At 67.9% G+C, this 15,263-nt stretch overlaps 1 protein-coding gene and 1 long non-coding RNA gene across 2 annotated transcripts in view; one reads left to right on the top strand and one right to left on the bottom strand.

The window, feature by feature from the left end:
* Positions 1–293: 293 nt before the first annotated feature.
* KCNH2 (potassium voltage-gated channel subfamily H member 2) overlaps positions 294–15,263 on the top strand; it is a 176,625-nt gene continuing 161,655 nt past the window's right edge. Inside the window, exons 1-2 of the mRNA XM_045004310.1 lie at positions 294–489; positions 3,855–4,085. Coding sequence (XP_044860245.1) covers positions 414–489; positions 3,855–4,085 — 307 coding nt within the window. The 5' untranslated portion in view covers positions 294–413. The remainder of the gene's footprint in view (positions 490–3,854; positions 4,086–15,263) is intronic.
* On the bottom strand, positions 10,171–14,708 carry LOC123363389. The gene is made up of 3 exons (XR_006576737.1): positions 14,657–14,708; positions 13,159–13,386; positions 10,171–11,186 (listed from the first exon to the last, which is right to left on the bottom strand). It is a non-coding gene; the product is annotated as an uncharacterized LOC123363389 (long non-coding RNA).

Raw genomic sequence — 15,263 nt, 5'->3', positions numbered from 1 at the left:
CCGACCCGTCTGCCGGCCCCTCGCGCCGCCGCGGCGCCTGAAGAAGGAGGCTGGTGCCGCAGCCCGCCGGGAGCCGGGCCGGGCCCGGGCGCTGCAGCCGGCGGCAGGTGCACGGTCCCGGGGGGCCCCGCGCCCAGCCGGACCGGACCGGACCGGACCGGACCCGGGGCGGGGGCTCGGCTCCGCGGGGTTCCCCCCTCAGGGCCCGGCGGCGCAGCCCGCAGCCTCCCGCCGCCGGCCCCGCCCCCGAGCCGCCGGGCGGCCGGAGCAGGCGCCGCGCACCGAGCCGCAGCCCCGGGCTGGGAACCGCCCGCCGGAGCCCCGGAGCCGAGCGCAGCGGGACAGACGGGCCCAGGCAGGGCGCTGCCGGGGGGCGCCGGGGCAGTGGGGCCGCCCCCCATGGGATAAGCAGGATGCCCGTCCGGCGCGGGCACGTCGCCCCCCAGAACACCTTCCTGGACACCATCATCCGCAAGTTCGAGGGGCAGAGTGAGTGCGGGGCCGGGAGCGTCCCCCGCCCCTGTGCGGGTCCCTGGGGGTGTGTGTGGGGGGGTGCGTGTCCCCCAGCCCCTGTGTGGGGGTGTGTGTGTGTGTGTGTGTCCCCCAGCCCCTGTGCGTGTGTGTGCTCTGTGTGCCCCCGTGTCCCCCAGCCCCTGTGCGGGTCCCTGTGTGTGGGGGGGTGTGTGTCCCCCAGCCCCTGTGTGTGTGTGGGGTGTGTGTGTGTGTCCCCCAGCCCCTGTGCGGGTCCCTGGGGGTGTGTGGGGGTGTGTGTGTGCGTGTCCCCCAGCCCCTGTGCGTGTGTGTGCTCTGTGTGCCCCTGTGTGCCCCAGCCCCTGTGTGTATCCCTGTGTGTGTGTGTGTGGGGGGGCCCAGCTCCTGTGTGTGTGTGTGTGTGTGTGGGGGGGTGCTCTGTGTGCCCCCGTGTCCCCCAGCCCCTGTGCGGGTCCCTGTGTGTGTGTGTGTGTGGGGGTGTGTGTGTCCCCCAGCCCCTGTGTGTGTGGGGTGTGTGTGTGTGTGTGTCCCAGCCCCTGTGCGGGCCCCTGTGTGTGTGTGTGGGGGTGTGTGTGTCCCCCAGCCCCTGTGCGTGTGTGTGCTCTGTGTGCCCCTGTGTGCCCCAGCCCCTGTGCGGGTCCCTGTGGGTGGGGGGGGGGGCAGCCCCTGTGTGGTGGGGGGGTGCTCTGTGTGTCTGTGTGTCCCCGTGTCCCCCAGCCCCTGTGCGGGTCCCTGTGTGTGTGTGTGGGGGGGTGTGCTCTGTGTCCCCCAGACCCTGTATGTGTGTGGGGGGTTCCCTGTGTGTGTCCCTGCGTGTGTGTCCCTGTGTCCCCAGCGCCTGCATGTGTGTGTGTGTGTGTGTGTCCCTGTGTGTGTGGGGTGCTCTGTGTGCCCCTGTGTCCCCTGCGTATGTGTGTGTGTGGGGGGTTTCCCTGTGTCCTCCAGCCCGTGTGTGTCCTTGTGTGCCCCAGCCCCTGGGTGTGTGTGTGGGGGGGGTGCCTTGTGTGTGTCTGGGTGTGTCCCCCAGCCCCTGGGTGTGCCCCAGCCCTTGGGTGTGTATGTAGGGGGGAGGGTGCCCCTGCGTGTGCATGTGCTCAGGTGTGCGTATGCTCTGTGTGTGTGCGGGGTGTGTGTGCATGTGGGAGGGAGAGGGTGTCCCTGCGTGTGCATGTGTAGGGTGTGTATGTGTGCGTGCGGGGAGTGGGGGGCAGAGGGTGTCCCCGTGCGGGGAGTGGGGGGCAGAGGGTGTCCCTGCGTGGGGGTGTGTGAAAGGGACGCCCGGGTTTGTGTGCTTGGGAGCGAGGTGTGAGGCCCAGTGAGCAGCAGGGGAAATGGGCTCAGTGCTTCCCAGCTGAGTTACTGTGCCCAGGCGGCTGAGGCTGGGGAGAGGCCCGTGCCGTGGGGCACTGGAGCAGCTGGGTGCTAGAATGGGGGGCAGTTCCTGTCTGTGCCCAGTGCAGACCTCTCCTCTGCCGGCCCTGCGGATTGTGTGCCAGGCTGGGAGATGGCCTTGTGGACAGCTGATCGTTGTGGGGCTGGGCCTGGCAGCACCTGAGCTGGATGCCTGTCTCTGCCCTGATGTACTGTGCCTCAGTTTCCCCAACTGTAGGGTGGGGCTGACCCTCCCTCCCATGCTCTGAAGGTGACTCTGAGGAGGGCTGTCTGGAGAGGAGGCTCGGCTGGGCTGGGCTGCAGAAGAATCAGTCTCCGGCCAGGGCCAGCAACCCGGCCTTTGATGAAGGGCTTGTGTTTGGTAGGGCTGGTACAGAGCTGTGCCACAGGCCGGGGGCTTTAGTGTGTGCCAGCCGCGACTGTGTGTGTCTGCGTGTGCGTGTGTATGCTCCCGTGGGTGCCTGCTGCCACTGTGTGTGTGTGTGTGTGTACACTCCAGGGTGTGCCAGCCACGACTGTGTGTGTGTGTGTATGCTCCCGTGGGTGCCTGCTGCCACTCTGTGTGTGTGTGTGTGTGTGTATGCTCCCGTGGGTGCCTGCTGCCACTGTGTGTGTGTGTACACTCCAGGGTGTGCCAGCCGCGACCGTGTGTGTGCATGTGTATGCTCCCAGGTGTGCCTGCTGCGAGTGTGTGTGTGTGTGGGTGTACCTGCTGGGCTGCCGGTGTACCTGGGAGTGACTCCTGCTCCGCCCCAGCACGGTGCACGGCGGCTGCTGGGGCTGGAAGAACCCAGTCAGTTCTCAGCTTAGCGGTGGGGCGGCCCTTGTGTGTGACAAGCGATATCTGTTGTTACACGCAGTAGCGTGGGGTGCGTCTCCCTTGCCCATGTTCCCCTGGTCACGCTCACATGGGCCTGCAGCCTCAGCCCACACGCTGGCGGGACTCTGATTGGGCTGGGTTGGGATGTCCCTGCTGTGGGCGGAGGCCCACGTGGGAGCTGTGGCAGTGGCTGCGTGGCCAGCCCAGGGCGAAGGCCTCTTGCAGGGCTGCGCGGGCACCAGCAGAGAACCGCTTCCCCCACCTGCGCAGGTCGGGCACCGCCTGAGGCGGCTCCGCTTGCCAGAGAGCGCAGGGCTCAGGAGCAGGGGAAGCCAGGAAGCTGCTCCTGGGAGGCCTGGCCTGGGGCCTGCAGGGAGGGGAGGCGAGGCAGCTTGCAGGCCCCAGGCCTCAGGGTTGTTTATCCCCAGCGTGCTGCTGCTGGCACCGGCTGCCCTGGCAGGTCTGCGAATGCAAAGGCTGCTGCGGATGCAGCGAGTAAACAAGCAGCGAGAGACACGGCCGTGGCCGGGAGAGCGCGAGGGAAGGCTCAGGACTAGGAAAGCAGGGTTGAGGGGCGCCGGTGTCGGGGGGTGGGGGGCTGCGGGTCGGCAGGGAGGGGCTCCAGCAGAGCTCGGACTGCAGCCAGGCGGGGGCTGAAGTGTCTCTGCTCGTCTGGAGCAGTGTGAAGGCCAGCGCAGGGAGGCGGGCGCTGGGGCCCGGCACTGGCAGAACCAGCTGCTCCCAAGGGAGCCGGGCAATGCAGAGGCAGCATCTGCAGCGCTGGGTGTCTGGCGGACACTGTGGGCATCCGGTCAGTGGGGCCGGCTCCTGGCGCTGTGCGTGGGGGGTGGCAGCGGGATCCGCGGCACCTGTGGTCCCCTGTGGGCGGCGGCGGGGCGTGGGCGGATGGAGTCCCTGGCCCCCCCAGCCTTGCCAGGATGCTGGGCTTCTCTGCAGTGCATCGGCCCTGGCCCCCGAGAGGAGACCCCAGCAGGCCTGGTGAAACCGGATTGAGTGGAGGCAGGAGCTGGCCCTGGGCTGGGAGCCTGGCTCCTCTCTGGGCGGGGGTGCAAGTGGGCAGGCTGGGGGGACAGCCCCAAGGGGAGCCCTGCTGCCAACCGCCCGCCCTCTCATTGCCTCTCCCCCACAGGCCGGAAGTTCATCATCGCCAACGCCCGGGTGGAGAATTGCGCCGTGATCTACTGCAACGATGGCTTCTGCGAGCTGTGCGGCTACACGCGAGCCGAGATCATGCAGAAACCCTGCACCTGCGACTTCCTGTACGGGCCCCGCACCCAGCGCAGCGCCGCCACCCAGATCGCCCAGGCCCTCCTGGGCTCCGAGGAGCGCAAGGTGGAGATCTGCTTCTACCGCAAGGACGGTAGGGACCCCCTGGGCTGTGCCGCCATGCCGTGCCGGGGGGGCCGGGCGCGGGCACGTGGCGCCGTGCCGGGGGGCGGGGGGCCGGGCGCGGGCACGTGGCGCCGTGCCGGGGGGCGGGGGGGGCCGGGCGCGGGCACGTGGTGCCGTGGCGGGGGGGCCGGGCGCGGGCACGTGGCGCCGTGCCGGGGGGCAGGGGGGCGGGGTGCGGGCACGTGGCGCCGTGCCTGCGGTGCTATGGTGTGGGGCCGGGCATGGGCACACGGTGCTGTGCCAGGGTGCGGGGGCTGGGCCGGGCGCGGGCACGTGGCGCCGTGCCGGGGGGGCGGGGGGGCCGGGCGCGGGCACGTGGCGCCGTGCCTGGGGGCGGGGGGGCCGGCGCGGGCACGTGGCGCCGTGCCGGGGGGCGGGGGGGCCGGGCGCGGGCACGTGGCGCCGTGCCGGGGGGCGGGGGGGGCCGGGCACGTGGCGCCGTGCCGGGGGGGGGGGCCGGGCACGTGGCGCCGTGCCGGGGGGCGGGGGGGCCGGGCGCGGGCACGTGGCGCCGTGCCGGGGGGCGGGGGGGCCGGGCGCGGGCACGTGGCGCCGTGCCGGGGGGCGGGGGGGCCGGGCCCGGGCACGTGGCGCCGTGCCGGGGGGGGGGGGGGGGCCGGGCCCGGGCACGTGGCGCCGTGCCGGGGGGGCGGGGGGGGCCGGGCCCGGGCACGTGGCGCCGTGCCGGGGGGGCGGGGGGGGCCGGGCCCGGGCACGTGGCGCCGTGCCGGGGGGGCGGGGGGGGCCGGGCCCGGGCACGTGGCGCCGTGCCGGGGGCGGGGGCCGGGCGCGGGCACGTGGCACCGGGGCGGGGGGCCGGGCGCGGGCCTGCGGTGCTATGGTGTGGGCCGGGCATGGGCACACGGTGCTGTGCCAGGGTGTGGGGGGCTGGGCTGGGCGTGGGCACGTGGCGGCGTGCCGGGGGGCGGGGGGCCGGGCGCGGGCACGTGGCGCCGTGCCGGGGGGCGGGGGGGCCGGGCGCGGGCACGTGGCGCAATGCCGGGGGGCGGGGGGCCGGGCGCGGGCCTGCGGTGCTATGGTGTGGGGCCGGGCATGGGCACACGGTGCTGTGCCAGGGCATGGGGGGCTGGGCTGGGCGTGGGCACGTGGCGCTATGGTGGGGGGCTGGGCGTGGGCACGCAGTGTTGTGCCGGGGGGTGGGGGACCGGGCCGGGCCTGGGCGCGTGGTGCTATGGTGGGGGGCCGGGCATGGGCACGCGGCGCTGGGATGGGGCGCTGGGCCGGGCAGGGGGACACAGCACCATGCTGGAGCGGGGGGCTGGGTGCGGGCACGCAGCACCCCTCATGGGGGTGTGGACTGGGGGTACACAGTGCCGTGCGGGGGTGGGAAGCTGCGTGCTGTGTGCTGGGACGTGGCTCTCCTTGTGAGTGTGGGGGGACGCTGCACCATGCTGGGGGTGGGGGGCCTGGCTGGGCGGGGGGACACGTTGCCTGGCATGGGGGGCCGGGCATGGGGACGTGGCGCCTTGGGTGGCTGTGGGGGGCGGGGGTGTGGGGATGCAGCCCCACTTGTAGATGTGAGGGGGAAAGGGAGGAGGTGGCACCCTTCTGCCTCAGCACTGAGGTGACGGTCCGGTCCCAGGGCTGGGGGGGGAGGTGTTCGGAGCTGGTCCCTTCCTGCCCCCTGGCGTGCGCTGTCTCTGTGGGGTGGCAGGGCCTGTGCTTCGCTCCCATGATAGGTGGTGGCCGGGGGGCAGGAGAGCCATGGAATGGCAGGTATCAGCCATTGTGTCCTGCCCACGGGGCCCAGCGTCCTGGGGTGGCATTGGGCTGTGGGGTCCCATGTTCTGTGGCAAACCCACAACACTGGGCTGGCCATTGGTCTGCAGGGGAATGGCCCCAGGTCCCGAACAGCCGGTCCCCCGCCCTGGGGCCCGATTGGAGGTGGTGCCGCCTAGGGGGGAAAGGCCCCACGTCTGTCCCGCCTTCCAGAGCCAGCCAGTTCCCTCCCATGAGCACTTTCCAAGCAGGGGTAGAGAGAGCTCAGGGGCCAATGGGGGGGTGTCACGGGGTCCCCGGGCGCTGCTCTGGAGCTGCTCCCCACCAAGCCAGGCAGGACTCTGGGGAGCCTCCTCTCCCTCGGAGCAGCCTGTCTGCAGGACAAGAAGCTCCCCCGGCTTCACCTCATGGGTCTCTCCTTGGAGCATTCAGCATCCTCTGCCCCTCCGTGCGCTTCCCCCAGCGAGTCCGACCAGGCGGGGTCCTGGGGGGGCCACAGGGTCCTGCCCCCCCCACTGCGCAGTCAGACGTGACTCTCAGCCAGCCAGTGACACAGAGGTTTATTAGATGACAGGAACAGGGTCTAACACAGAGCTTGTAGGTACAGAGAACGGGACCCTCAGCCGGGTCCATTCTGGGGGGCAGTGAGCCAGACCCCCACATCTGCCCTTCACTCCTCCTCCCCAGCCAGCTCCAAACTGAAAACCCCTCCAGCCCCCGCTCCTCCTCTGCTCAGCCCCTTTCCAGGGCCAGGAGGTCACCTGATCTCTTTGTTCTCCCCCACCTTTAGCATCCCCTTGCAGGGGGGAAGGCCCCGGCCATTTGTTGCTAGGATACAAAGTGTCAGCCATTTATGCACCCTGGAGACTTAAGAACTGCACAGGGGAAACTGAGGCACCCACACAGTATTCAGAGGAACCATTAAGAACAGTCCCACTTCGTCCCAGCCGGGCTGTGGGGTCCCCATGCCTGTCCCTGTGTGCTCCTGGCGCTGCCTGGTGGCGATTTATGATTATTTGTGTGCGTGTGAAAGCCGCCGTCCGTCACGGGCAGACAGACCCTTGAGTTAACGGCCTGCCGAGGCCAGGCCATCGATCAGCGGTGCTGAGGCTTGCTGCAGGGTGGGTGGCACCCTTGGCCCGACATGTGCACAGCCAGCTGGGGGCCGGCTCGGGGGCTGAGTGCCTGCGCTCCCCAGCACCTTCCAGCACTCAGAGGGCGAGAACCATGGTCCCCACGTGGCCCTACGTAGCACGCAGTGTGTCTGGCGCCCCGCCTTAGGGCGCTGCTCTCGCTGGCTGGGAAAGAGCGGCTGAGCCAGGCACCCGCCAGGGTCTCTGCCTCCTGCCCAGTGAGCCCTGGTCTGGCAGTGGGGTGGGGCAGGGAAAGGGGAGCCAGTCACCCCCTCCCTTCCTGTGGGGCGTTGCTGGGGAACCCTGGGCAAGTCCCTCCCCGGCTGGTACCCGGGGCTGCCCCAGCTGCTGGTGCTGAGCCTTGCTGTAGCCTGTGGCACTGGCCAGCCTGCCATGAGCTAGTGCCCACAGGCACCCAGTGATGCCGGTGCCCCACGTCCCTGCGGGCTGCCCAGGGAGGCTGAGTGCTCCCACGCAACGGAGTGGTGGCAGGCCGGCTGCTTTGCTGTTTGCCCCAGCCCGTGGCTACCCCTGCTGCCACCCGTCCTCACCCGCTGCCTGCTGATGGGCGGGTGCCGCGTGGGAGCAGCTGACAGCTGCTTGGAGTGCGATGTGCAGCTAGCTCTGGGGAGGAGGGCTGCCACCGGCTGGGCCCTGAGCCATGGCCCAGGTCTCGCTGGGGGGGGCTGCGGGGTATTGCTGGCCAGGCTCAGCAGGCGGTGTGGGGCTAAGTGGGTGCTGTGGCCTAGGGGTCTGGCCCTTTGCTTGGTGCTCGGAGCCATCCTCCTGCAGGCCCCATGTGAGCGCTGGGGGGTGGCTGCAGGGCCTGGAGCACGGCCCTGCGGGGGAGCTGCCCCTCCCACACCAGGTGTCTCTGCTCTCGCCCAGGCAGCTGCCTCCGGCTCTCAGTTCCGGCCAGCAGCGTAAACAGACCTGGTTCCTCTTGGCTCCGCACCCGCAGCGGGGACCTAAGGACAACGGGGGCTGGGGGGAGTGTCGGGGGCAGGCCTGACAGGCCACTCCCGGGCTCCCCTCCCCCCGTAAGCCAAGGGGCCCCGCTGTGAGCCCGGTGCCACGGGAGCTGCTCTCCCGGGCCTGAGGGGGCAAGGGGCTGGAAGGTGGGGGTGGGGGCACGAGGAGGGGGCTGTAAAGCCGGGCGGGGGCTGGGACTCCGGGCTGGGGGAGGGGCTGTAAAGCTGGGAGGGTGCTGGGACTCTGGGCTGGGGGAGGGGGCTGGCACTCTGGGGCTGGGGGAGGGGCTGTAAAGCCAGGAGGGGGCTGGGACTCTGGGCTGGGGGAGAGGCGGGGGGAGGGGGTGGCTGTCTGTAATGCTGGGCCAGGGGGAGGGGCTGTAAAGCCGGGCGGGGGCTTGGACTCTGGGCTGGGGGGAGGGGCTGTAAAGCTGGGAGGGGGGTGGGGCTCTGGGGCTGGGGGAGGGGCTGTAAAGCTGGGAGGGGGGTGGGACTCTGGGGCTGGGGGAGGGGCTGTAAAGCCGGGATGGGGGGGCTGGGACTCTGGGGCTGGGGGAGGGGCTGTAAAGCTGGAAGGGGGGGGCTGTGGGGCTGGGGGAGGGGTCTGTAAAGCCGGGAGCGGGCTGGGACTCCGGTCTGGGGGAGGGGCTGTAAAGCCGGGAGGGGGGGGCTGTGGGGCTGGGGGAGGGGTCTGTAAAGCCGGGCAGGGGGTGGGACTCCGGGCTGGGGGAGGGGCTGTAAAGCCGGGAGGGAGGGGCTGTGGGGCTGGGGGAGGGGTCTGTAAAGCCGGGATGGGGGGGCTGTGGGGCTGGGGGAGGGGTCTGTAAAGCTGGTAGGGGGGGGGCTGTGGGGCTGGGGAGGGTCTGTAAAGCCGGGAGGGGGCTGTGGGGCTGGGGAGGGTCTGTAAAGCCGGGAGGGGGGGGCTGTGGGGCTGGGGGAGGGGTCTGTAAAGCCGGGAGGGGGGGGCTGTGGGGCTGGGGGAGGGGTCTGTAAAGCCGGGCAGGGGGTGGGACTCCGGGCTGGGGAGGGGCTGTAAAGCCGGGAGGGGGGGGCTGTGGGGCTGGGGGAGGGGTCTGTAAAGCCGGGCAGGGGGTGGGACTCCGGGCTGGGGGAGGGGCTGTAAAGCCGGGAGGGGGGGGCTGTGGGGCTGGGGGAGGGGCCTGTAAAGCCGGGAGGGGGGGGCTGTGGGGCTGGGGGAGGGGTCTGTAAAGCCGGGAGGGGGGGGCTGTGGGGCTGGGGGAGGGGTCTGTAAAGCCGGGATGGGGGGGCTGGGACTCTGGGGCTGGGGGAGGGGCTGTAAAGCCGGGCTGGGGGGGCTGGGGGGCTGGGGGAGGGGTCTGTAAAGCCGGGAGGGGGGGGCTGTGGGGCTGGGGGAGGGGTCTGTAAAGCCGGGAGGGGGGGGCTGTGGGGCTGGGGGGAGGGGCTGTAAAGCCGGGAGGGGGGGGCTGTGGGGCTGGGGGAGGGGTCTGTAAAGCCGGGATGGGGGGGCTGTGGGGCTGGGGGAGGGGTCTGTAAAGCCGGGAGGGGGGGGCTGTGGGGCTGGGGGAGGCGTCTGTAAAGCCGGGAGGGGGGGGCTGTGGGGCTGGGGGAGGGGCTGTAAAGCCGGGAGGGGGGGGCTGTGGGGCTGGGGGAGGGGCTGTAAAGCCGGGAGGGGGGGGCTGTGGGGCTGGGGGAGGGGTCTGTAAAGCCGGGAGGGGGGGGCTGTGGGGCTGGGGGAGGGGTCTGTGAAGCCGGGAGGGGGGGGCTGTGGGGCTGGGGGAGGGGCTGTAAAGCCGGGAGGGGGCTGGCGCTGTGGGGCTGGGGGAGGGGCTGTAAAGCCGGGAGGGGGCTGGCACTCTGGGGCTGGGGGAGGGGTCTGTAAAGCCGGGAGGGGGGGGCTGTGGGGCTGGGGGAGGGGTCTGTGAAGCCGGGGGGGGGGGCTGTGGGGCTGGGGGAGGGGTCTGTAAAGCGGGGAGGGGGGGGCTGTGGGGCTGGGGGAGGGGTCTGTGAAGCCGGGAGGGGGGGGCTGTGGGGCTGGGGGAGGGGCTGTAAAGCCGGGAGCGGGGGGCTGTGGGGCTGGGGGAGGGGCTGTAAAGCCGGGAGCGGGGGGCTGTGGGGCTGGGGGAGGGGCTGTAAAGCCGGGAGGGGGGGGCTGCGCAGCAAGGGGAAGCTCCGGGGTTTGTAGGGCGACCAGACAGCAAATGTGAAAAATCGGGACGGGGGTGGGGCTAATAGGAGCCGATATAAGAAAAAGCCCCCGAAATCGGGCCTGTCCCTATAAAATCGGGGCGTCTGGTCCCCCTAGGGGTTTGCCCCTGGTGGGGGGCGGTGCTGGAGTGAGGGTCACTTACCCAGCATGCTCTGGGCCGCTCACTCCCATGGCAGACAGGCTCTGCCCTGGTGAGGGGGCTGCTGGGTGGTGGCCCGTGGCTCCAGCTGGCCCGGTTTGCCCTGCGGCGCAGCGGGAGGCCCGCTTGCTGCCAGGCTCCGGCGCGCTCGTGGCAGGGTCTCTCAGGCCGGGCTTTCCCATCCCCAGGTAACTGGCCGGGAGGCTGGCATCGTCCCGCTGGCCAAGGAGCCAAGCTGCAGCCTGCGGGTCCCTCGCCCTCCTGCCCCCTTCCTGCACGCTGGCCGTGCCACACCTCCGCAGGGCAGGGCAGGGCAGGGCAGGTGGGCTCCTCCTGGGGCCGAGAGCTCCCCAGCCTCAGACGGGTGGGGCCAGAGCCTGAGCCACCAGGGCCTGGCTCCCGGTCCCTGGCTCCCTCGGGCCCCAGCTTGGCAAGATGCCCTTAGATTGTCCCCTACCTTGAGCGCCAAGCAGGCTCCAGGGCCCTGCGTCTCCAGGCCTACTCGTAACAGGGCTTGGGGATGGAGCTTGGTTGGCCCCACCACTGTGGGGGAGCCCCGGAGAGCACCGGGGGGGAGGGGCGGGCGCTGTCTGTCCTGGGCTAGCAAGGGGAGTGCGCGGCCGGGAGCAGCCCCACATGCAGTCGTCAATGGGAGAGTGAGACCCCTCGGGGGGCACTGGGGATGCTCTGGCTGAGACTCTTGGTGGTGGCTCCTGGAGTCAAAGGCCTGTGGTTACTGTGTCAGTCGCCTGCACCCCGTAGCGCTGTTGATGCAGCCTGTGACTCGTTGTGCCAGACTGGTAAAGCTCGAGCTCAGCAGGTGGGTGGTTCCCCTGATGGTGCTTTTCTGTAGGGTTTGCTGGGGGCTCATGGATTCAGCAGGCTGGTTTACTTCACTCTTGGAAAAGATGGAGAAGTTTAGTCCTTAACATATTTTGTATTAAACTCCAGTTTCATTTTAAGCAGATTTTTAAAAAGAAAAAGTTCTAATTTGAGCGACAAAATCAGAAATCTGCTTTCAGTAAAATACTCCCATTTTTAAAAAAAAAAAGATGATTGGTTTTTATCCATGCGGGAGCAGCACTGCAGCTTCCTGGCCTGGGGCGAGGAGCTGCCCTCTCCACTGTGCAGAGGGGGTGCCCAGGAGTCAGTGTGGGGGGCTCCCGCCCCCCGGATCCCTCTGTCCTGGCGCTGCGCTGGGCGATGGGGTCTCGCGTGGGGCCCTGACCTCTGTCCCTGCCTCTTGCAGGCCTGCGCCTCTGAAGCCACTTTGAGGTGGCGATTTGTGGCCTGCAGGTTTGGCAGGCAGCAGGCCCCCATGCATGGGGAGGATTGTCCGGTGGGGGGAACGGGGCCTTTCCCTCCAGGGCCGCTGGTCGAGCGGAGCCGGAGGAGGCTGGGCCCTCGTGCGCTGCTCCCTGCTGGCCAGCTGGGCTCCCCCTCCCCCCCTTTGGCAGCAGGGCGGCCCGCTGACAGCTGTGTACGCTTGTGTCTCCGGGCCGCTGCGGCTCTGGCCAGCGTCACTGAGCCCGTCCAGACCGGCTGAGGAATGAGGCACTGGGACAGCAGGGGGAGGGGGAGGGGGAGGGGAGCTGCGCTCTGCCCTGATCCCGGCTGCCAGCGCCCCCCCCGGCCCCGTAGGGAATGGGGTGGGCCTGTGGGACGGCCTGGGCCTGCAGAGTGGGGCCAGCCTCGGCGGGGTTCTGTCCGGGGCTCCAGTACTGCCCATTCCTGCCTGCAGCGCCCTGCCCTCTCGATCTCCCCCACCCGGGGTCGGGTTCCCCTTGGCCTCCTGGCTGGGGTCCCTGGCAGGGCAAGGGAATCACGCCCACTTCCTGCTGCCTGGGCAGTGCCTCTGTCCTACACGCTGGCTCGTCGCTCTGCCCTGCGCTGGACTGGGCTCTGTGCCCCGTCCCTGCCTGCTCCCCTCGAGTGGTGAGCTCTGTGCTCGGCCCATGTCCCTGCCGCGAGGGAGCAGGTGCCATCGGCCTTGCTGCCGGGCACCATGGGCTCTGCCCAGCCCCCTGCGGGCTGCTGACGGAGGGGCTGGCCTGGCAGCCTGGGCTCTGCAGTGCTGGGCCTGGGAGCTCCCCTAATGCTGCGTGTCAGGGAGGAGCTGCACGGGGCCCTGGGGGCTCTCAGACGTCTATGGGGTCAGGGCAGCACCTCCGGTTTCAAACAGTCCCTGAGGGGAACCCCAGGGATCCCCCTCCCCCCATGGCCTCCCCGCCTCTGAGACGGAGCCTCTGGGCTCCAGCCCTCCTGCTTCAACCTGCAAATCCCATGGAGCTGGGCTCCGGGGGGAGCCTTGTGTACTCCGCGGGCCCGATGCGCTCAGCCAGGACCTGCAGCGACACCAGGCAGCCCGTCCCCCAGTCAACCGGACCCACCGCAGGGACGCCCAGACAGGCAGCGGCTCCGGCCTAGTCCGGACTGCCCAGGCCAGCTCTCCCTGCGCGCGGCCAGGAGCTGCAGCATCCCTCTTGGTTTCCTCTGGGCCCAGCTGCACCGCTGCAGCGCTTTACCGAAGATGCTCTCTGCTGACGGGAAAGCGTCCTTAATCCACCTGCCTGGGGAAGCTCTCCCACCGTAGCGCTGTCTGCATGGGGTAGGGACCCTCCCAGCCGCTCGCCTGAGTGCGCCCCCCCCCCCCCGCCCCAAGGCTCTTGCTCATCGCTGGGATCCTGCTGCCCCCGCCCCCCATGCAGGAACGCTGCCTCCCCCGGGGGGCGGGGGGGGCTGGCATCACTGCTTGTCAATGAGTGACTGTAATGTAACTGCAATATGCTTCACGCAAAAGGTCTCTTGTAAGGTGGTATTACAAAGCTTATAATCTACTGAGTGTGGTCATCCTATTTGTATAAATGTACCACTCTTGGGTCTGGAACTAGCCATCTGAACTATAACGCTCAGGCCTATTGTAATTATGCAAAGTGTGGGCCATTAACGGTGCTTTGGAATCTTGATGGCTCCCATCACCCAGGACAATTGTCTGCAAGTGGCTCTGTAAGTCTTCCTGTATCCGGTGTGCTGGCAAGCGCGCAATGGAGTCTTGCAGTGACCGGATCACGTCACCTGAACTGGAATCCATCTTTAACCTGTCAAGTATCAGAGGGGTAGCCGTGTTAGTCTGGTTCTGTAGAAGCAGCAAAGAATCCTGTGGCACCTTATAGACTAACAGACGTTTTGCAGCATGAGCTTTCGTGGGTGAATGCCCACTTCGTCGGATGCAAGACACCCACTTCCCTTGCATCCGAAGAAGTGGGTATTCACCCACGAAAGCTCATGCTGCAAAACGTCTGTTAGTCTATAAGGTGCCACAGGATTCTTTCCATCTTTAACCTGGTGTCTTTCCATTGAGAAGGAGGGGTGGGAACCCAGAGACGGACAAAGGATTCCCGCCTTCTGCAAAAGAGATCCAAAGGGGTAGAACAGAACAAAGGGGGACAGGAGCCCTCCTGAAGAATCCCCTGGCTCCCACCTGAGCTGAACAGGAGCTGGTCCAGAGGGTGAACAATTGATGAGCTTTATACCAAGTAAAGCAGATTTTTTGGGGTTTAGGCTGCACGTTCCCCCACGCCCCGCTGATTTGACAAAAGTGGGCATTTTGGGGGGGGGGAAAAGTCGGGACAAGCGGGATAGGGCTTAACAAAGGGCCTGTCCTGGCCCAAAGTGGTGTATGGTCCCCCAACATGGGGGTTAGGTCGGCGGGCCTGTCCCCCAGAGGTGTGGGTATTTCACAGTTACAGCCTGCCCTGAGTGCCTGGGTCTGCCGCTCTCTGGGGACAGCCTGTGGCCCAGCTCAGACACCTGACACCGGGCATTGTCCTCGGCAGAGCCCTGCTGAGCTCCCTGCTCGCTGGCTGGAGCTTCCTGCTGTGGGGGTCAGATGTCCAGTCCTGGGGGTTCCCCGAGTCCCCTTTGAGCTGAGCTCCTTCACGGCCCCAGGCAGGAGGTGACCCAGGCATCTCAGTGTCCTGCTCCTCCGCCAGGGTGCCCGCCCGGCCGCAAGCCCTGCTCAGCTCACAGCATCCATTGAAACATCACAGCAAGTGCCTGTAGATTGCCACGGACTCGCAGGGGCGAAAGAAAATGCAGGCCTGTTATTTACCAGGCTGCACGTGGCAACAGACTATATTGGTAAGGGATGCAAGGAGAGTGTGGGTCACGATGCAAACTGCAGACACACACACACACACACTAAACTTAATCAATTTAAAAGTTTTATTGGGGATAATTACAAGGGGTAAGGGAGCAGCAGATGATTAGCTAATAGAGTTAATGAAACTTAAAACACACAATGACTAAAATATCTACTAACAATATTTATAAACAAAGATGCAGCATTTAGTAATAACTGATACTTACAAATACAAACCAACGCATAACGACCGGCAAACGTAGAAGCTCTATTTGAAACACGTGAGCTGAGAGAGAGGCTTCGAGGTGATCAGGCTCGGTTACGGGCATACACGGGTATACACAGGACACACGGCTATACACAGGATTCGTTTTTCTTTCTCCTCTCCCTGCCTGCACATGGCAGGCAGGCCATAAAGTACCCACTGTGACATCATAGAAGTGTCATAGGGGACGGGGCCCAAAACCTGTTTGTGTTAGTTTCTGATTGGCACAAGCGAAGTTAACACCATGTAGGGGAGCAGGTGCCTTAAAGTCTGGCTTCGCCCCCAAAAGGTGAGGAAATGCATATTGGTTTAGAATGCGTTCAACACTGAATGACAAAAGAAGAGGCCAGGGCAATACCGGTATGGGCAAGTTTTTCAGGATGCAGACAGGAACTCACCTCAACAGTGCCCTGTTGGGCACAGGGGCGCTGTGAGCCGGCCGTGAGGCACTGGCGCTGTGAGCAGGGCTGGGGGGTGCTGGAGCTAGGGGGTGCTAGGGCTTTGAGCTCTCAGTGGGGCGCTGTGAGGCGGCCGTGGGGCGCTGGGGCTGGGGGCTCTCTGTGGGGCGC

Source organism: Mauremys mutica, chromosome 2 (genome assembly GCF_020497125.1).
Source record: "Mauremys mutica isolate MM-2020 ecotype Southern chromosome 2, ASM2049712v1, whole genome shotgun sequence".
NCBI classification, from domain to species: Eukaryota; Metazoa; Chordata; order Testudines; family Geoemydidae; genus Mauremys; species Mauremys mutica.
This window is presented reverse-complemented; position numbering and strand designations above follow the sequence as displayed.